The 19,871-nt window shown below is 45.9% G+C and overlaps 9 protein-coding genes and 1 non-coding gene across 10 annotated transcripts; 7 read left to right on the top strand and 3 right to left on the bottom strand.

Annotated features, from left to right (window-relative positions):
- Positions 1-450: 450 nt before the first annotated feature.
- On the bottom strand, positions 451-1,158 carry CANTADRAFT_203787 (uncharacterized protein). Its single transcript, XM_020206558.1, has one exon. The coding sequence runs from the start codon at positions 1,061-1,063 to the stop codon at positions 614-616; it is 450 nt and encodes a 149-aa protein (XP_020066419.1). The 5' UTR covers positions 1,064-1,158; the 3' UTR covers positions 451-613.
- CANTADRAFT_203786 (uncharacterized protein) lies at positions 1,159-1,485 on the top strand. Its single transcript, XM_020206557.1, has one exon. The coding sequence runs from the start codon at positions 1,254-1,256 to the stop codon at positions 1,428-1,430; it is 177 nt and encodes a 58-aa protein (XP_020066420.1). The 5' UTR covers positions 1,159-1,253; the 3' UTR covers positions 1,431-1,485.
- CANTADRAFT_203785 (uncharacterized protein) lies at positions 1,486-1,929 on the bottom strand. Its single transcript, XM_020206556.1, has one exon. The coding sequence runs from the start codon at positions 1,803-1,805 to the stop codon at positions 1,542-1,544; it is 264 nt and encodes an 87-aa protein (XP_020066421.1). The 5' UTR covers positions 1,806-1,929; the 3' UTR covers positions 1,486-1,541.
- A 154-nt stretch (positions 1,930-2,083) lies between these two features.
- On the top strand, positions 2,084-4,026 carry HGT12 (Hgt12p). Its single transcript, XM_020207437.1, has one exon. It carries the CDS (start codon positions 2,253-2,255, stop codon positions 3,837-3,839), a length of 1,587 nt encoding a protein of 528 aa, XP_020066422.1. The 5' UTR covers positions 2,084-2,252; the 3' UTR covers positions 3,840-4,026.
- A 1,201-nt stretch (positions 4,027-5,227) lies between these two features.
- Positions 5,228-5,842, bottom strand: SOD3 (Sod3p; the record flags this gene model as incomplete). The annotated part of the gene is made up of 1 exon (XM_020210091.1): positions 5,228-5,842. The coding sequence occupies one exon, from the start codon at positions 5,840-5,842 to the stop codon at positions 5,228-5,230; it is 615 nt and encodes a 204-aa protein (XP_020066423.1).
- Positions 5,843-10,685: 4,843 nt separating this feature from the next.
- Positions 10,686-12,692, top strand: SAC7 (Sac7p; the record flags this gene model as incomplete). The annotated part of the gene is made up of 2 exons (XM_020209334.1): positions 10,686-11,559; positions 11,611-12,692. The coding sequence occupies 2 exons, from the start codon at positions 10,686-10,688 to the stop codon at positions 12,690-12,692; spliced, it is 1,956 nt and encodes a 651-aa protein (XP_020066424.1).
- Positions 12,693-13,180: 488 nt separating this feature from the next.
- CANTADRAFT_40806 (uncharacterized protein) lies at positions 13,181-14,299 on the top strand (the record flags this gene model as incomplete). The annotated part of the gene is made up of 1 exon (XM_020208843.2): positions 13,181-14,299. One exon carries the CDS (start codon positions 13,181-13,183, stop codon positions 14,297-14,299), a length of 1,119 nt encoding a protein of 372 aa, XP_020066425.1.
- Positions 14,300-14,859: 560 nt separating this feature from the next.
- On the top strand, positions 14,860-16,559 carry CANTADRAFT_25493 (adenylate kinase). The gene has a single exon (XM_020207438.1). The coding sequence runs from the start codon at positions 15,307-15,309 to the stop codon at positions 16,099-16,101; it is 795 nt and encodes a 264-aa protein (XP_020066426.1). The 5' UTR covers positions 14,860-15,306; the 3' UTR covers positions 16,102-16,559.
- Positions 16,560-16,734: 175 nt separating this feature from the next.
- Positions 16,735-16,808, top strand: CANTADRAFT_t72. Its single transcript has one exon. It is a non-coding gene; the product is annotated as a tRNA-Val (tRNA).
- A 623-nt stretch (positions 16,809-17,431) lies between these two features.
- Positions 17,432-19,798, top strand: RAD3 (TFIIH/NER complex ATP-dependent 5'-3' DNA helicase subunit; the record flags this gene model as incomplete). The annotated part of the gene is made up of 1 exon (XM_020209578.1): positions 17,432-19,798. The coding sequence occupies one exon, from the start codon at positions 17,432-17,434 to the stop codon at positions 19,796-19,798; it is 2,367 nt and encodes a 788-aa protein (XP_020066427.1).
- Between the last annotated feature and the right edge of the window lie 73 nt (positions 19,799-19,871).

Genomic DNA, 19,871 nt, shown 5'->3' on the forward strand with positions numbered 1-19,871 from the left:
GGAGCCGCACATCGTTCAATAGGCTCGGGGTTCGTGCCTGTGCGGTGGTTACTTGCCCCCACACCGAACAATCGATTCGGTAAGCGATAACTAACCAGACAGGCTGACAAAGCCAGGAGCGATCGACGTACAATCTAGTGGATCAATTTCACGGAGGGGAGCGTAAAAAAATACCCCGACTAGGGTGCATGAGTTGGGCTGGCAGATACTCCGTGGGCCAGCGAAGGGTAGAGAAGGGCCTTGGTGAGGAAGAGGGGCCAGGAAGAGGTAACAGTGGCCCCCCAAGAACTGAGGCCCTGGACCCCATTAGACTATAAGGTTGGTGGTAGGGATCTCTGTCATTCCCAAGCAGGGAACTCAATGCACCCTGGGTAATGCAACCTCGAAGCACGGATAAAAAAAAGCCTTAGTGACCCCGCAAAAACTGGATGTAACCGTGGGGAACCGCGTGCCAACCAGGTAAATCCCTGGGCGACCGTCGTCTGTGATTGGCAGACGCTCCCGTAATAATTAGACGCGGATTAATGAAATGCCCCATGCCGACTAATGGATAAATGAGGATAAATGATGTGGGGATCCCCATACAGAATAACGTTAGCCACCTAGATAATTTTCACAAAAGTGTTCTGGGTACAAAACGCATCCGGCAAACGCCACCACCTGCAGCTCTGCGTGGGGAACCGTCCAACTCGTAGTGCCGTGGAGTTAACCGACATGGCTTGCTGCAGGAGCCAAATGTAATAATTCCGCAGTGTGTAACACCAGCGAATTGAGATGGGTCAGAGTGGTAAGAGTGGCCAGACGGGCCAGACGGGCCAGACTGGGCCATGTGGCGATCCCAGTCCGATCTGATCGTTCCAGCACCAGCACAGCCGTAGCCGGAGCCGTCACCTGCCCTGGCCGGCGTGGCTGTTCGTGACTCTTCGTGGCTCGTCATCGCTCTAGTGCGATCGCGATCTTCCGCACCCACATAAGATCTGGAGATCCAACGGTTGGCCCATCGTTGTTCGTTGCCGCCTTGGCGACGTGCTTGCAGCGTTACGCAGACTATCAGACGATACATCCGCGGCCACGGCCACGGCCACGGCCATGGTTCCTAGGCCTGACAGACTCTGGGTATTGGCGGGGCATGGAGGAAATCCGTCGGTAGTGACACGCAGCAGCTTGGCGTCAATAGCCGTATACGGAACAACTGGTTTGGTGCTGGTGCATGTCAAAAAGAAATTGCACATGTACCAGGCGATGGGGGGAGGATGCGAATCCAGATGCAACCTGGCCCCACTGCCAGCATTTGCGGGCCAGGAATGACGGCACGGTGCGCGGCAGGGCGGCACGTGACATGCGCGATTGGTCGAGGTGGGGATCTAAGCTGGAGGTGGCGGTTTTGGCACAGGCAGGCTGGAGCAGCCAGGGCTACACCTCCCACGTAGCCTATAAGGTTAGGCACAGGGCAGGGGCGCACTGGCGAACACTAACCCAGGCGAAACCCACGCGTCTGAGCCATGCCCACTGCACCCCACTGACCCCAACAAACCCCGACATTATTTTCTGACGGCGCGCATGGCGGTTTCTAATTTTACGGGATGAGTTGTTGCGGGGTCGAGGGGCCACGGACTTGTGGGCCCGGCTGGGTTGTTCCTGTTCGTAAAGCGGCATCTGGCTATGTGGGGCCCTGTTTTAGGTAATAAGCCGCTGGCATCACGGGAAGAGCCCTGCTTGGCACAGCACCGGTTCTGGTTCTCCGCCTTGGTGGCTTCGGTTGCTGTACACGGGAGAATACGACGCCCCTGGCTCGGCTCGGGCATGGCCGCAATAAACTTTGGCTTTGCTATTGATTTTCCTTCGTCGGGAGGCGTTCAGCCCCCCCCAGAGAACTAATTTTCCCGATCGTCACCTTTGTGCTCCGGCGTAATTTTTTCTGCCACAAAGAAAAAAACACAAAGCCTCCCGCCACAAAACCCAAATTACCACAAAAATCCCGGCCACAAAACGCCAGAGTATTTCCATATCCTCCATTTTGCCATAGTAAATGGCACGGATCACGGCTCTGGGTTAACCTCCACAAAGTCACCGGAGCAAATATTTTTTAGCCCCACCTTACCCCGTAGTAATTTTTCCTCCATTCTCTACCACTTAGGTGTTTCAAGTCATTAATGGGTTGACTTCTCCAATATTTGCAAAAGTATAAATACGTCCTCCGGTTTCCCAGTTTTGTTTTCCCATCATCATCTCATCTCAATAAAACATCCACAATGGGTTTAGAAGATAACAAGCTCTTACAGAAATACATCAACTTCGGTGAGAAGAAGGCTGGGTCCACCACCATGGGTATCTTAGTCGGTCTTTTCGCCGCCTTCGGTGGTCTTCTTTTCGGTTACGACACTGGTACCATTTCCGGTGTCATGGCCATGAAGTACGTCAAGCAACAATTCCCTAAGGACGGCCAAGAGTTCAGTTCTTCCGAATCCTCCCTTATTGTCTCCATTTTATCCGTGGGTACTTTCTTCGGTGCTCTTGGTGCTCCTCTTGTCTCCGACAGAATTGGTCGTAGATGGACTTTGATCATTGCCACCTTGTTTGTGTTCAACCTCGGTGTTGTGTTGCAAACTGCTGCCACTGCTATTCCTCTCTTGTGTGCTGGTAGAGCCATTGCTGGTTTCGGTGTCGGTTTAATTTCCGCTGTCATTCCTTTGTACCAAGCTGAAACCGTTCCAAAGTGGATCAGAGGTGCCGTCATTTCTTGTTACCAATGGACCATCACCATTGGTTTATTCTTAGCATCCCTTGTTAACCAAGGTACTCACAACAGAAACGATTCCGGTTCTTACAGAATCCCAATCGCTATCCAATTCTTGTGGGCCCTCATTTTGGGTGTCGGTATGATCGTCTTGCCAGAAACCCCAAGATTCTTTGTCTCCAGATCCAACGAAGAAGCCGCTAAGGACTCCTTGAGAAGATTGAGAAAGCTCCCAATCGACCACCCAGACTTGGTTGAAGAATACGAAGACATCAAGGCTGCTTACGAATACGAAATCCAATTTGGTAAGGCCTCTTGGGTCCAAGTCTTCTCCACCAAGAACAGACAATTGAAGAGAATTGCTATGGGTACCCTTATGCAAGCTTTCCAACAATTGACCGGTGTCAACTTCATTTTCTACTTCGGTACCACTTTCTTCCAAAGATCCGGTATTAAGAACTCTTTCTTGACCTCCTTGGCCACCAACATTGTCAACGTCGGTTGTACTGTTCCAGGTATTGCTTTGGTTGAAATCATTGGTAGAAGAAAGTTGTTGTTGTCTGGTTCCGTTGTTATGTGCATTTCCCAATTCATTGTCGCCATTGTCGGTGTCGCTGCTGGCTCCTCTTCCGCTGCTAACAAGTGTTTGGTTGCCTTCGTCTGTATTTTCATTGCTGCCTTCGCTGCCACCTGGGGTCCACTTGCCTGGGCTGTCTGTGCCGAAGCTTACCCATTGAGAGTCAGACAAAAGTCCATCTCTTTGTGTGTCGCTGCTAACTGGTTGCTTAACTGGGCCATTGCTTACGCCACCCCATACTTGGTCAACCCAGGTAAGGGTAACGCCAACTTGGGTGTCAAGGTCTTCTTCATCTGGGGTGGATGTAACGTCCTCGGTGGTCTTTTCACCTACTGTATGGTTTACGAATCCAAGGGTTTGACTTTGGAACAAGCCGACGAAATGTGGAACACTGTCCCACACGCCTGGAACTCTCCATCCTACGTTCCAGCCGAACACGCCTTCAGAGATGCCAACCTTGCCAGATCTCTCTCTTCTGTCGGTAAGGAAGAAGTCGTTTCCGAAGTTGAAGAAGTTTCCGCTTAGATACAAAAGAATCCTGAGAAGCAGTTTTCAGATTCTGGACCCAAACTTGCAAATAATCGATAAGTTTTGCGTCCCCTTTGTTATTAATGATCGATTTCCGATTACGATTACGATAAGCTCACTTTAATTCTTCCCTATTCTACATGAATCTATAATTTAATCTCTTTGGTATAGTATATTAATTTATATCTAACTATAACTGGTGTAGGACAACATTAATAACTGAACATTTCATCAATACTATTAGGATTATGGACAATAACTTCATTCTGATATAATTTGTATATGATTGGAATATCAGAGGTAGGGGTGTGTGTTTGATGGCCTTCAATACCTTCACAATTGAGTCTGGATACCAATAATTTTTCAATTCTCCACTAACACTTTTTGGCAGTAAAGTTGTTGATTTATGATACAATGAGACTGCTGGCAACTTAAGTGTTGAGACCTAATAATCGCCAAACAGAGTAGATCTACATGTATTTTTGCTCGATCATGAGTAAAGCAGATCAGTAATTTGCAATTTATGACGAAACAAGAGCAAATCTGTTATAGTTTATTTTTATCAGAAGATACCTTACTATAAGTTACCGGTAGAGCAACACTCAACAGCAGTTCTCTTGAATGTATTGATGTGTTGTGTTACTTTCAAAATGAGAGGACTGTATTATGGCAGTACCCAATTTGCAAAATCGGAAACTGAGGTGCCAGTCATCGTCCCCAGCCAAATTTCCGGTAGCGGGATGGAAGCCGTTGAAATTCGTGTATTTACTACCTCATCGATCTCTTGGGACGTATTAATATGTCAAGACAGGGGCTGTAGAAGTTCCGGATGAAGTAACAGTTGCAGCATAAAATGGGGCTTTGAAATGTCCCAATGGGGATTAGACTTTCGCTTATGTAAGGTAGCTAGAATCCAAGAAATTTATGAGTTGACACATGAAGGGGCCGAAAAGAGTATATCCGTCACTACCGCCCCTGAGGCTGTAGATTGGGCCACGCCGCGTCCATCTGATTGACCAACCTGGATCCTCCTTTTCGGATTTACTGATGTAGATCTCGGCGCCTTTCGCAGCGTAATTTTCCGGGTATTTTCTTCACAGCGGTAGTGAGTCGGAAACCCACATGGCATTTGCGCCTGCATACGCGTCAAACCAGCATACATACTGTCAATTTAGACACCCTACAATATTCACTCTAGTGAAACTTAACAGGGACGGGCCTCTGTTCTACTGGCGTGGCATCTTCTGCAACTACAATTGTCTCGGAAGCTCTGTATTGACACTGGGCTATATACTTGGACCATATGTTGCTCTCAGATGGATAGATAGCTCACTTATAGTCTCAGGATAACCGGAGTGCCAGCAGTTCCATCATCAATCGGCACGCTAATTGCTCGCAAAACGCTTCTCGGCCTCCTTCCAACTGATCACATTCCAGATGGCCTTGAAGTAGTCGGCCTTGACGTTTTGGTACTGCAAGTAGTAGGCATGCTCCCAGGCATCGATGGCAATCAATGGCACGTATGGCTCGAGCACGGTGTCCTGGTTGAAGGTGGTGACAACGTCCAAAGTGCCTCCATTCTCCTTGTTCTTGACAATGAAAGCCCAACCTGAACCTTGGATCCCTGCCAACTTGGCGTTGGTGAGTTCAATCAACTTTGCGACTGACCCATACTGCTTGACTATCTGCTTTCCCAATGGAGAATCCTCAGATGGGTGAACTCCACCACCCTGCGAAACGGGAGCCAATGTCTTCCAGAACAACGAATGGTTGGTGTGGCCCCCACCGTGGAACTTGATGTTTTGCTGAATTGCAACCGCACCCTTAACATCGCCCTTGGCCTCAGCAGCGCTCAATGCGGTGATAGCAGCATTGAAGCCGTTGACGTACACCTGGTGGTGCTTGCTGTGGTGGATACGGTTAATTTCGCCGGAAATGTGTGGCTCCAACGCATCGTAGGCCCAGTCTAACTTGGGCAACTCAATTGGGGTATGGGACATGGTGTTATGGGCAGAGAATAGTAACTGGGAAGGTGCTGAAAAATCGAACACTACTAGTTATTTGCTCAATTGTCGGATCCCTAATTCTATATATATTTACTAATGCAAGCTTGAGCAAATTTATTGCCTAACTGGAACCACGGAGGTTATTACTGTGAAACTAATTATTAGTAATGGTGCCAATTTGTGAGCAACAGTGTGGAGGTGTGGGCCGCCAACATGCTTAGAGCACTGGCAAGCCATGTGCTGTGGTGGGGGTTGCAGCCACAGAAGGGGGCAGAACTTCCGTACTTCAATACTGTGGGATTGGCCGCTCTGAGAGCCACCACTGTGGACAAAATTCTGCGAGGGAAACGGGGATTGCGAGGATTGGCAGGGAGGACGATTGGACGGGCTGGTTGGCCAATGGGGGCGCCAGGAGTAAGCGGAGGAAACTAAGCCTGTGTATAGATCACGTGACCAGAGCCGCATGGATCACATGATATCTCACCATGTAGCGGATGGGAAATACGACATTATGATACTTTGGAGACATTGCTAGGGGCACGCCCAACCATCAGTTTGGAGTGGGGACAACTAGGTGGAGAAGCTATCGCCAAGGTTGGCTGCTGCCGAGAGAAACTCCCTACGTAACAAGAAATTGATATTACTCTTTACTTAAGTACTATTTCCACTTGTAGTGCCGTCACCATTTATTAATTTCTTAAAGGCACATCATGTCATGGAGAAATACCAGTATGCCTTTGCGTAAATCAAATTACCCACCTTTTTGAGCAAAAATTGCCATATCGTGGCCCACAGATAAGCTCAAATGGATGAGTCGAAATGGAGAAATTAATAATGGTACAAAGAAATGATAGTTTGATGCGATTAAGCGGCTTCAAGCCTACTAAAATACTGAATAATAGTTATTAAAGCTAAAGCAATAGAATTTAAATTATGAAAAGAGAAACCAATAATTAAGGTACATGATATGATTTGAGCAACGACGACACTCCAGATGCTTGTATTAATGAGAGGGCCAACTATTTAGGTTAGAGGCACTTTCTAACCAAGCAATAGGGCTTAGCAGTAGCTGCTCGTCATACAATCATAACAGTTAGTGTCTCGTCTAGCTTGTAGGTTACGGAGGTAATTCGAGGCAAGTTACCTGAGTTTTCACATGACTCTCATCTAGTGTAGACCATATATACAGTAGCCTGACCTGCACTAAAATCGCACTGTCTCTGTTACAGATACTGAAACTTTATCTAGTGATACCGCTCTCATATGTATAAATTCTGATTTCGAGATTCCAAATTCTTAATTGCTTGTTTATGTTGCCTCGACATCCAGTGTAGTTCTTGTTCAACCTGAGTGAAATTCTTATGGCTTTAACTTAAAAGTCGTAGTTGGGCCAAAAGCATTTCCCTCAGGGCTAATTATTATGTCGCGTGAACCAGTAGTAATTTCACACCCCCTTACATAAGCTCTTCAATCACCCTTATAATTCGAACCGCAGAGAAGTGCAATTCTTTCGATTGGGGTGAAGCTCGCTATTGAATAAAAGTAATGTCCACATTGGATAACCATCAAGTAGAAGTGCCAATGTCTTTCGAGTTTCGACATGAAGATGGGCTAAGTAATGTGGTAGATGAAACAGGGGTTCCTGGTCTTGACGAAAATGACATCGATGATTGTTTGCCCTTAGTATCTCTTACAGATTTGAATACTTATGGGTCTATTAAGAGGCCTCTACTGCCCATTCCTAATGAAGTTAAAGAAGATATGCCCGAAGATGATCGGCCGGCAGCTTCAAGTACGGGCGAAGTAAAGCTAGAGGAACGCAAGTCTAGAAATTATCGTATGTACACTGTTAAGGAGAGGGAAAAATTCTTCGAATTCTGGTTAGTTAGACCTCACTGGTCTATCAGTGCGATTGCTAAAGAGCTTCGAATTCTGGCTAGAACTGCACAGCGATGGGTTAAAGAATACAAAGAACAAGGAGAGGTAGACGTTCCAATTCCGAAGCCCAGAGGAAAGTCCCTATATCCCAAGCTTAACGATACCCATAAGGAATTCATCACGGGCTACATTGAACAAAACCCTTCAGCTGTTCTCGATGAAATGATGGAAAAATTGGGTGAATCTTTTATGGATTTAACAGTTAGTAGATCTACCTTACATAATTTTTTGAAAGACCAATGTTCTATTACGTTCAAGGTTGCTGGGAAAGAAAGAGCCGACAGGAATTCTCCCAAAAATCTTCAGGGGAGATATGATTTTGTAAATAAAATCTTGGAATCTGACGTTGAATATCTGTGCAACTGTGTTTTTATTGATGAAGCAGGTTTCAATATCAACAAGAAGCGCTCGTGTGCATGGGCTCCCAAGGGTACTACTCCAGTTGTTAAGACTCCCAGTACCAGAGCCGAAAATCTTACCATTTTAGGTGCTATTTGCTTCCACGGAGTTGTTCAATTGAGCTTGAGAAAGCCAAGTCCACCTAGCAACAAAAAGAAGAGAATTGGAGGGAATGAAGTGATAGATACCTCTGAAGGAACTGTTACTGGTCATTTCAAGCAATTTTTATTAGATGTCATGGACATCTTAGATAACCACCCGGTAATGAGTAATTGCTATTTAATTATGGATAATGCAAGTATTCACAAAAATCCTAGTATCAGTAGGATTATTCAATATAGAGGGTCCCGTATCCTCTATTTGCCCCCATTTTCCCCCGAACTCAACCCCATTGAACAGTTTTGGCATCAGCTAAAAAGTAGACTCAAAAGAGAAAAACTTCTAGCCAAAGAAACGATTCAAACAAGAATCGCAGAGGCTGCGAATCTGGTACCTGTAGAATTTATTTAGAACGCTATAAAGCAATCAGAGGGCTGTTTCCCAATTTGCTTAGAGAAAAACCCACTTTAAATCTACCAGTCCCAACTATTTCGATATACAGTGTCAATTTCGACATACAGTTGTCCGTTTCTTTCTCTTCAATATGGCAATGTATTTAGGTATGTGTGAAACATACTCTCTGTTTCTGTGTTATTTATTATTCACGCTAGGACATTTAATGGTGTCATTTAGAAATTTCTGTTGTGAATCCGAAGTTCATTTCCAGTCTTTTATAGCCTATATAAACTACATAATTTTGAGCCGTATATTACCATTATTTCTAACACGTAGAGACTTTTGAAAGAGTCAAGTAAGATTTCACACTCAATTCCTAATGATTTCTTGCCCCATCGGTCACACCTAAAGTAAATTTGATAGAGACTTCCCAACGGATACAAACATTAAAAATGAATATGACATCCTGTTAGCGCAGGTCAGACTATCATCTTGGAAATACTTACTTATCGATCATGATAAATTAATGGTGTTTTCCCATTGCAATTGATATATTGTGGCACCCGGCTTTCGTGGTCAGTTAATTGGCTGTAATAGCTTTACTCTAGTTTCCACAAATCACCTATACTTCAATAGAAAGCATCGAGACGAGCGATAAACCACTAAACATGGTTCAAAGGTGCTGTTGCCCTGAATCAATTGTAGACATGCTCTAAGAGGTTTATGTAAGAAGCAGAATTAATGGCCTAACTATAATTAAGAATTACTTCACTGAAAACGTTCTGGAACGATTCACTAGCACAACTGCTGAACAACCCCGTCCTTCGGGCAAACACTCGTACTACCCTCATATGGATATATAATCACGTGACTTTGAGCACGCGACGTTTTTGCTTGCTGGTGATGCTCCGCTTGTGGACCCGCCTCCTCACGTGCCACGCGGCGCTCGTCACAACAGCCCCAGACGGCTTCATGTGACAGCCAGATCCTGCCCCAAAAAGGGACGTGCGCCGACCGTACACGTCTAAAAATAGGGCCACGTGGTCACGTGACCCGCCTGTCCCCGGCTAGCCACGATCTAGACTCCTTGGCGGCCCGTTCCCAATGTGGCACTTTGGTCCTCGTCTAAGCCTTGGGGCTAGACCGTCTCGTCCTCGTCGCGTGCTGGACTTCCGTCTGTCTCCGTCTCCTCTCCGCTAACTCACGCCAGCAATTGGCACCTGCCATTGTGGACAAGGCGCTGCCGCCTCGCAATCGTTCTATTCACACCACATGCCAGGTCCTGCCTGGGACTGCCTGGTGGCGGACAAATCCCCGTGGTAAAGTTCTCGTGCTGGCCCCTAGCGACAACTGTCGCTAGGTGCGCGACTCCCCTCGCGAGCCCGCGGGGCCTGGTCGTCACCTCCACGCTGCGCCCAGTACTGGCTCGTCCAGCAACCGTGCTACAACCGCACCGTACTACCGCACTACAACTGTAGCACCGCGGCCCACCGAACCATCAACCAGTTCTCTCTCTATTCTCTCTCTTCATCTTCTTGTCTCTCCCTCCCTCCCTGCCTCCCTTCCTATCTCCCCTTTGACACCTGCACCACCGTGCCCTTATCTACTCCCAATCTCGCAGCTGGCGTTTCAGGGTAAAAATAGCCCTCGCTACCAACCATGTCGCTCCAGCCTGATCAGTTTTTTGATAAAAGAGACACGTCCTTTTTCACCAAATAGATGACACTTGAGTGCCAGCGTCTATTGTCCATTTGTTAACCAGCGGCAACCTTCAGCACGCCCAGCCTGAGCAGTCGGCATCGCTCGTCAGATATTACCAGAACTTCCTTCCAGACCAATCAGCTATCAACAGTCATCAGTTCTTCCCAGTCAATCATCAGTTCTTCCTCCCAGAATCATCAGTTCTTCTACCAGAATCATCAGTTATTCCACCAGCTCTTCCCCAGTTCCCTACCATCCAGCTTTTGCACCAGCTCGTCCCGGTTCTTAAACGCTCACTTCCCCCATGAGCCACTCGCTGTCCCCCACAAACAGAAACTCCATCTTCGGATGGGTCAAGAACCTCAAAAGAGGCAACTTCCTCTCCAACGAGTCCGTCAACGAAATCACCTCCGACAACGACTTGCTCTCCACCGAGTCCCGCTCGCCTGTCAAGACCCACCAACCCAGCATCCCCATAGCCGCCCCCAACAAGGCACTTCCATTCCCACCACAACCCTCGTCGTCGCCTCCCGCCCACCAGCAGGCTCCCGAGTTCTTGAGGCCGTTGCTCAACCACAAATCCCGTTCCAGCAACAACGTCAACCGCGTGCGTTCCAACTCGCTATCCCAGTCAGAAAAGTCCGCCTCCATCAGACAGCACCGTGACTCCTTCTTGCAGCACCACCTGTTGGTGGACGAGAACAGCAAATACTTCGGAGTGCCGCTTGCAGACGCCATCAACGAGGCGTCAGCCAAGATCTCCATCTTGAATCCCAACCCATCGGATCCTGGTGTCACCTATGGCGAAATCCCCATCGTGGTGGCCAAATGCGGTGTGTACTTGAAGAATAATGGTTTAAACGTGGAAGGCATCTTCCGGGTGGGAGGCTCGTCCAAGCGACTCAAGGAGCTCCAGGTGATCTTCAATTCGCCTCCAGACTACGGCAAGAAGTTGAGCTGGGAAGGCTACACCGTGCACGACGCAGCGTCCATCTTGAGACGGTTTCTTAACGCGTTACCCGAGCCTTTGATCCCGTTGGAGCTCTACGAGGCGTTCCGGGACCCATTGAGATCCAGATCCAGAATCATCAACTACATGAAATACAAGGCAGAAAACCCCAACAAAAGCTTGCGGCCCACCTCCAGCAACAACAACACTCCCGCACCCGAGTCTGCCAGTCCTGAAATTAAACCCCCAAAACAATTAACTCCCGTAACTACCCCAGCAGATCTCTTGGACTCGTCCGAGTCCCAGCCGTTAACCGAGGCAAACATAGGAAGATTGAACAACCACGGCTCCTCGAACCCCTCATCGTCATACAACCAAGTGGGCTACTCCCCTGTCCATTCGCATTCCCAATCGGATCTCTCCCACATCAAGAGTCAGCAACAGTTTGAGTCTGCTGCAGACGAAGCTGCTGCTGCAGAATCAGCAGCAAAGAAGTCAGCCAAGAAGTCCAAAAATTATAGAAAGTTGACCAGAGATGTGCATGAAGTGATAGACGAGTACAAATTGCTAGTGGACGAATTGCCTACTTTGTCCAAGCAATTATTGTTCTACATCTTGGACTTACTTTCGATGGTTCAGAACAATGCGGATGAGAACTTGATGTCCTCGAGAAATCTTGCTGCCATCTTCCAGCCTTCAATCTTGTCACATCCCAACCACGACATGGATCCGGTCGAGTATGCATTATCACAATTGGTAGTTGAATTCTTGATCCAATACGCCTACAAATTATTACCCAAGCAAACTGGATCCATGCACCCCTCGCCTTCAAAGTCCCTCGTGAAGACTCCAGAAAGAGCTGATTTACAACTCGATGTGAACGATGTTATCGGAGAAGGGGAAGTCGAATTGAAAACAAAACCAACTGTCACCACGAACTTTGGTGCAGACGCTGCTAATCAATCCAGCAACGTGACATCTACCAGCACCACACCAATCGAAAGTGAGCCAAGCAATTTGTTAAGCAAACCCCCCCAACCTCCTTTCAAGAGGCAATACAGCAAGTCGTTACCCATATCCACCAATCAAGATATGGTTGGACTCCATGACACTTCCAAGTCCTTGGGATTGTCTGATTACGACAATGATTATGAGATCACCGACGATGATAATGAGATTGATATGTCAGATTTGGATGAGCTTCACCCAGGAAATTTGCATTTAAACTCAAATGATACCAACGAGCCAGCTGAAACCGCCCCAGCTGCGGCTGCCAACCCCAAGGTGGCCATTATTGTTTCAACTCCCTCTACCACCTCAGTGCCCCAGGCTTCCCTGGCTGCCCCATCTGAACAAAGATAATCCGACATCTTTTGTAGCTGGGCATGCACAGGAATTGTTATTATACCCCCTTCACTTTCATCTTGTCATTATTCGACCCTTGTGGTCCTTTTCTTTTGACTTTTTCTGTCTTATTTACATGCTTTCGTTCGCTTTTGGATCTGCTGTTACGGATCTGTTCATTCCTTCTCCATTCCAGTTGTTATTATTCCTTGTTTTATTCCTTCCGTGTAATACTAATTCCTACTTTTGAACTGTGTAGATATGGCCTATTAGTACTGGTAGTCTTTAATAAATACCTGTCCAAGAATAGACTGACTGTCAGTAAAGACAATGATCAATGCACAAAATCCCATCCTGCATCTGTTTTTCGACCACTGCCTATCACTATTTTCAAATTCACCAACCCATACTGATACTCGGTCGTGCGCCGCCCCATTGCACCTCCAACTTTTTCATCAACACCATTCTGGCTTGCAATCCATACCCGTCCCACCACCACACAAACCATGTCGGACGAAGAATCATTGCATCGTATCAGCGATGACGAATCCAAAAATGACGTCGATGACTTATTCGGAGACTCCGAGGTGGAAGACCAGCCAAATGAGCAGAACAGACAGCTGGAACCTGCAGAGGAAGAAGAGCAAGACGAGGACGAAGAAGAGGACGAGGACGAGTTGAAGACCATCGACTTATCGCTTCCTCGTCATGCTATCAACCAGAAGCCGGAACAAGACACATACATGCTCAAGATGCCTGTGTTTCTCAATGTGGAAGCACATCCATTTGACCCCAACGAGTTCAGAGACAAGGTCAAGCAGAATGCCATCGAGAGAGCCAAAACAGATATGACAGATAAGCAAGTGAAGAGCGAGTTGGTGGCAGAGAAGTTGTTGAACGAAAACACCATCAGATGGAGATACTCCAACAGTGGTAACGACGAGATCATCAAGCAGTCCAACGCACATTTCGTCCTGTGGAGCGATGGGTCAGTATCGCTCAAGATCGGAAGCGAGATGTTTGATTTCAAGCAATTGCCCATAAATGACACCTTTTTTGTCAAAACCCACGACAGCTACGAGATCTTACAGAATGATGCTATCATCAACAAGTCCGTCAACTTGATACCTACCTCCACACACACTTCCACGCATAGAAAGTTGACACAAGCAGTCAAGAACATCCAAAAGAAGGACAAGATCTTGAACACCATCACCAACGACGATCCTTTGTTGAAACAGAGATTGGCCGATGAAAACGAAAGAAAGACTCTCAAGTTGAGGAGACAGCTTGAGTCCAAGAGAAGACTCCAAGAGGAGAGAATGGATAGAGGAGCCAGTCCCGCCGGCAGATACGGTGGCCGTGAGGAAAGAGAACCTGCGTACGAGAGATTCGCCAGAACCTACGGAGGTGATGAGTACGACGAGGAAGATGATTTCGTAGCCAACGATGACGAGGAGGAAGAAGAGTTCGATGAGGACGAGGATGAAGAGGAGGAATTTGAAAGAGGTGCCGAAAGATTGAAGCAGTTGAAGCTGGACGGAGATGCCAAGTACAGATCGCAGGAACCCGAGGAGAGTAAGAGAAAGAGAAGAAGAATCATTGATTCGGACGACGATGAGTAGTTTAATTCACACATGTATTATTAGCTGACTTGTAGTTGGGTAGCATTTATACTGAGATTATCGTTGCTCCATTGTAGGAGTAATGAGACGATAGTAACCAGAAACAACTTAGCCGCACCGTGACAACCAATGCCTAATAGTGACCAGCGAGGACGAGGAGTCTGATGCCGTTACCTATCAGAAAACGACGTGGTTGGACAGTTGAGTCGACCAGTCGAAAATGTCCTCATGACGTAAAATTCTTCATGAAAATACCTTCGAGGTATTCATTCAGTTATTGTACAAATTCTTAGGTAGCAGGACAAAAGCATGTAGTAGAGTTTCACAATGCAGAACTCACTTGATTGTTCAAAAGCTATTTATTTAGAGGTATTTTGATACTCAATTTATGATAAACCAGGCAGTTAGAATGTAAGAATTATGGTAGATATTTAGGTTTGTGATTTTCGTAACGTAGCCTAGGTAGAAGATGAGACAAACCTCCAGGAATATCAGGCATTTCATTAATTGCACCAAATGCTGGTTTGTCCTAGTGGCAGAGCTCACATCAAAAGTATTTACATGGTGCAATGAAATCAGGCGAAAGCAAAAAATTTGACCATTATCCTACAGTCTTCTTTTTATTACTTTTCACAGTACCCGAGAACCTGGATTGTACGGCTAGAATACGCACTAGTAAAACCGGTGAGCTGAAACCCAAGATTCGTACATTACAGAGTTACAAGGTATGAACTGGGAGAAGAGATGATCCATGGTCGAAGGACCAGGTAATCCGCCTTTTCTCCATACCTGATAGCTAGAAGCTAGAAAGTAGCCATTTATCCTAGCTGAAAAAGCACCCTCCCAGTATAAATCATAAAATATTCCCCACAATAATCCACGATAATCCACGATAATCCACATACACACCAACCCACCACGATATTCCCAAAATTATCTTACCACCACTATCTTCCAATACCACTGACTTCTCCCTCTTCCCATCACTCCAATTATCACCTGCCAGCATGCGCCCTCTTGCCCATTCTGGCACCCGCGCGATTCCGTCGATCCGACACCAAATCACCAGAATCCGAGGCCAGTTCTCCAACTCCTCCAACTCCTCCACAATCTCCTCATCGATGTCGTTGACCAGGCCGTTGCGCCTTCTTCTTCTAGGAGCTCCCGGATCCGGCAAGGGCACGCAAACGTCCCGTCTTTTGGCCAAATTTCCGTCCATCCATGCCTTATCTTCAGGCGACATTCTTCGAAGTCAAGTGGCTTTGGGCACCCAGCTAGGCAAGGAAGCATCGCAGTACATCAACAACGGTGGCTTGGTGCCAGACACCACCATGGTGAGCCTCATCACTGACCAGTTGAAGCAGTCCCAGTGGCTCAATAATCACACCAGCTGGACCCTCGATGGGTTTCCTAGAACCGCCCAGCAGGCAGTGGCATTGGACGAGGTGCTAGACAAGTCGGGGGTGGGCATCAACCTTGTGGTGGAATTGGACGTGGACCAGAAGGTGATTTTGGACCGCATTGAGGCTCGGTGGATACATGCTGCTAGCAACAGAATATACAACTTGGACTACAACCCACCCAAAGTGCCGTTCAAGGACGACGTGACAGGCGAACCGTTGGTCAAGCGTAAGGATGATACCGCAGAGGTGTTCCAGAAACGTCTCGACACCTACAACGACCAGTTGAGGGGATTGAAGGCATTCTACAAGGAAAAGGGAGTGTTGCATACGGTGGCAGGAAATACCTCCGACATCATCTACCCCAAGCTCGAGGAATTGATATTGGAGAAGTTCTCGTAGATAGACTGCATACATAATATACCTAGAAGTAGAGGAAATACTGTGTAAAATATTTGACTAGGAAACAGTCGGAAACGGGGCCTCGGGGTCTGAAAATATATTATGTATGCGTGGAATGTGCGGTACTTTCAGGCTACCAATTGCTCCAGTAAAAATCCATGGTATCTAAGAAAAATTAACCAAAAATAATGGCATAATATACGCGAGACCACCATTACATTCTCAGGCATTATCTATGCTGCCTGCAAATATTGGTGGAAACGCTATCTTCCTGTTGACCAACAGACATGATAATTACGCTCTTCAATTAGCAGAATTTTTATGTAGAAACCTGATTGGTTGGACATTGGTAAGGCTTACTGCAATAATGGCTTCTAAGAGGAAGCCAACCTAGTTCTACTGACCCAATATAAGTGCTCTAACTCCCTTGAACGGGTCCATATACCTGTAAAAAATCCCAAAATATCACTAATATATATCAATTTTTTAATAATGTTAATTTTAACTAAATAATATGAATTTAAACATTGATTGCTCTAGCTGAAATAAGTTATAAAAGCCAAAATTCGGACTATGAATTTCAACGAGTTTAAAAGTATATAGTCAAATCAAAAACCGCTTTCAACAAGAAATGGTTGCGTGGTCTAGTTGGTTATGGCATCTGCTTAACACGCAGAACGTCCCCAGTTCGATCCTGGGCGGAATCATTTATTTTTATTTTTGAAGCCCCAAACTTCAAAGCATAATGTACTCACTCATGAGGGACTAGAAGCTAATTCTAGGGCTGTGGCATATCTGTAGGTGTGTATGCATTGGCCAGTGAAACTACACCCTCTTCTTGGGAGACTCACCTGTATTGGGCGGAAATATTATTTTTTGATTTTAGTCCATAAACTACAAAGCACATATGAAAGAATCCCAATAAATATTATGGCAACCTACTACAGTCACCTACGGATTGAAATGGCCCTCGTTAACCTTCTTGTTCAGAAAACTACTCGTGTGGGTGCAACTAAATTATGATAAAAAACTAATATACCATCGTTCTCCCCTGCGCCGGTCCTTCGAGAACAGCATCAGCACTACACCACCAGACAGCGGCATCTATGTACTCTAGCATAGCTCGCACACCATGTTTGTCGCCTCACCTGATCTAGTCTAGAATTCCACTCCCATTTAGCACCCATCTTGGACCCTTCGCACGACCGTTTTTGTGCCACTGTAGTTATGGCATATAACTAACCATCATTAGCTGTGTCTAGTCATCATCGAATCACACCAGGCCCTAAAAGCTCCACCAGCCACCATCACACCACAATAGCACCGCGCCATGAAGTTCTACATCGATGACTTACCCGTCCTATTCCCATACCCAAGAATATATCCTGAGCAGTATGCCTATATGAGTGACATCAAGAAGACCTTGGATGTAGGGGGCAACTGTATATTGGAAATGCCATCGGGAACAGGCAAAACAGTATCGTTACTTTCATTGACGGTAGCTTACCAGATGCATTATCCAGAACACCGCAAGATCGTGTATTGTTCCCGTACCATGTCGGAGATCGAAAAAGCGTTGATCGAGTTGCAATCGTTGATGGATTACAGAACCAGCGAGTTGGGGTACGTGGAGGATTTCCGTGGTATGGGTTTGACGTCCAGAAAGAACTTGTGCCTCCATCCCACCATATCCAAGGAGAGAAAGGGAACAGTTGTCGATGAGAAGTGCAGACGGATCACCAACGGCCAATTGAAGGCCAAAATCGAAAAGGGAGCGTTGAGTGAAGAGGAGCAGAACATCAACCCTGAAAACAGCGCATTGTGCTCCTTCCACGAGAAACTTAATGACCTTGAACAACACAACTTAATACCCCCTGGAGTGTACTCCTTCGATTCTTTAATCAAATACTGCAAACAGGAAGGCACATGTCCATATTTCACGGTCAGAAGAATGATTCCCTTTTGTAACGTGGTCATTTATTCTTATCATTATCTTTTGGATCCAAAAATTGCAGAAAGAGTGTCCAAGGAGCTTTCAAAAGACAGCATCATTATTTTTGACGAAGCGCATAACATTGATAACGTTTGTATCGAATCCTTATCCTTGGATCTAACTGATGATGCACTAAAAAGAGCCTCCAGAGGAGCAAATAAATTGGGAGAAGCAATCGATGAGATGAAGGCCCAAGATAGTGAAAAGCTACAGAACGAGTATGAGAAGTTGGTCGAGGGCTTACGACAAGCAGAAGTTGATCGAGAAGAAGAGCTATTCATGAGCAATCCAGTTTTGCCGCAGGATTTATTGGATGAAGCAATACCCGGAAATATCAGAAAAGCCGAACATTTCGTTTCATTCTTGAAGAGATTCATCGAATACTTGAAAACAAGAATGAAGGTGTTACACGTCATCAGCGAAACGCCAGTTAGTTTCCTACAACATTTGAAGGAGCTCACATTTATTGATAGGAAGCCTTTAAGATTTTGTTCTGAAAGATTGTCATTATTGGTTAGAACGTTGGAACTCAATGAAATTGAAGATTTTAATGCTCTTAAAGATATAGCGACATTTGCCACATTAGTTTCCACCTATGAAACCGGATTCCAATTGATTCTCGAACCTTTCGAGACAGAAGGCTCCACTGTGCCAAATCCAATTCTTCACTTTATTTGCTTAGATGCATCAATTGCTATCAAACCTGTATTTGAAAGGTTTTCATCAGTGATTATCACCTCTGGTACTATATCCCCCTTAGACATGTACCCCAAGATGCTTAACTTTCAAACGGTGATCCAAGAATCCTATACTATGACCTTGGCGAGAAGATCGTTCTTGCCGCTTATTGTCACTAAAGGCTCTGATCAGGTTTCTATTTCTTCCAGATTTGAAATTAGAAACGATCCATCTGTTGTCAGAAACTACGGGTCTCTTTTAATCGAATTTGCTAAGATCACGCCTGATGGTATGGTTGTTTTCTTCCCTTCATACTTATACATGGAATCGATTATTTCCATGTGGCAAAATATGGGTGTATTGGATGAGGTTTGGAAGTACAAGTTGATCTTAGTGGAGACTCCTGATGCCCAAGAAACTTCCTTGGCTTTGGAAACGTACAGAAAGGCGTGTTCAAATGGTAGAGGTGCAATTTTGCTCTCTGTTGCTCGTGGTAAGGTAAGTGAAGGGATCGATTTTGATCACCATTATGGACGTACAGTACTTATGATTGGTATCCCATTCCAATATACCGAGTCCAGAATTCTTAAGGCAAGATTGGAGTTCATGAGAGACCACTTCCAGATTAGGGAGAATGACTTCTTGTCTTTCGATGCCATGAGGCATGCAGCCCAATGTTTGGGTAGAGTCTTGAGAGGTAAAGATGATTACGGGATTATGGTTTTGGCGGACAGAAGATTCTCCAAAAAGAAGAGTCAATTGCCTAAATGGATTGCTCAGGCGCTCAGAGATTCAGATACCAATTTGTCTACTGATATGGCATTAGCAACAGCAAAGACTTTCTTAAGAAGTTTGGCACAACCTGCCAATCCAAAGGACCAAGAAGGGGTTTCTGTTTGGGATCTCGAGCAATTGGAGAACTTTCAAAAACAGCATCAGAAAAAGATCGAGGCAGAAGAGGCAAACGAGAAGTCGAAGAACGACGATTTTATGGACATCGATGATGATGATTTTGACTTATTATAGAGAGTAGGTAGCTAGGATTTACTCGAGCGTCGGTATTACGAAACAACTAGTTAGTTTTATGAAATGAATAATC

Source organism: Suhomyces tanzawaensis (genome assembly GCF_001661415.1).
Source record: "Suhomyces tanzawaensis NRRL Y-17324 unplaced genomic scaffold CANTAscaffold_2, whole genome shotgun sequence".
Taxonomy (NCBI): domain Eukaryota; kingdom Fungi; phylum Ascomycota; class Pichiomycetes; order Serinales; family Debaryomycetaceae; genus Suhomyces; species Suhomyces tanzawaensis.

Excerpts from the sequence above, each read along its gene's own strand:
- CANTADRAFT_203786 (XM_020206557.1), top strand. The coding sequence starts at position 1,254 with ATGCGAATCCAGATGCAACCTGGCCCCACTGCCAGCATTTGCGGGCCA.
- CANTADRAFT_25493 (XM_020207438.1), top strand. The coding sequence starts at position 15,307 with ATGCGCCCTCTTGCCCATTCTGGCACCCGCGCGATTCCGTCGATCCGA.
- CANTADRAFT_203785 (XM_020206556.1), bottom strand. The coding sequence starts at position 1,805 with ATGCCCGAGCCGAGCCAGGGGCGTCGTATTCTCCCGTGTACAGCAACC.
- CANTADRAFT_203787 (XM_020206558.1), bottom strand. The coding sequence starts at position 1,063 with ATGTATCGTCTGATAGTCTGCGTAACGCTGCAAGCACGTCGCCAAGGC.
- HGT12 (XM_020207437.1), top strand. The coding sequence starts at position 2,253 with ATGGGTTTAGAAGATAACAAGCTCTTACAGAAATACATCAACTTCGGT.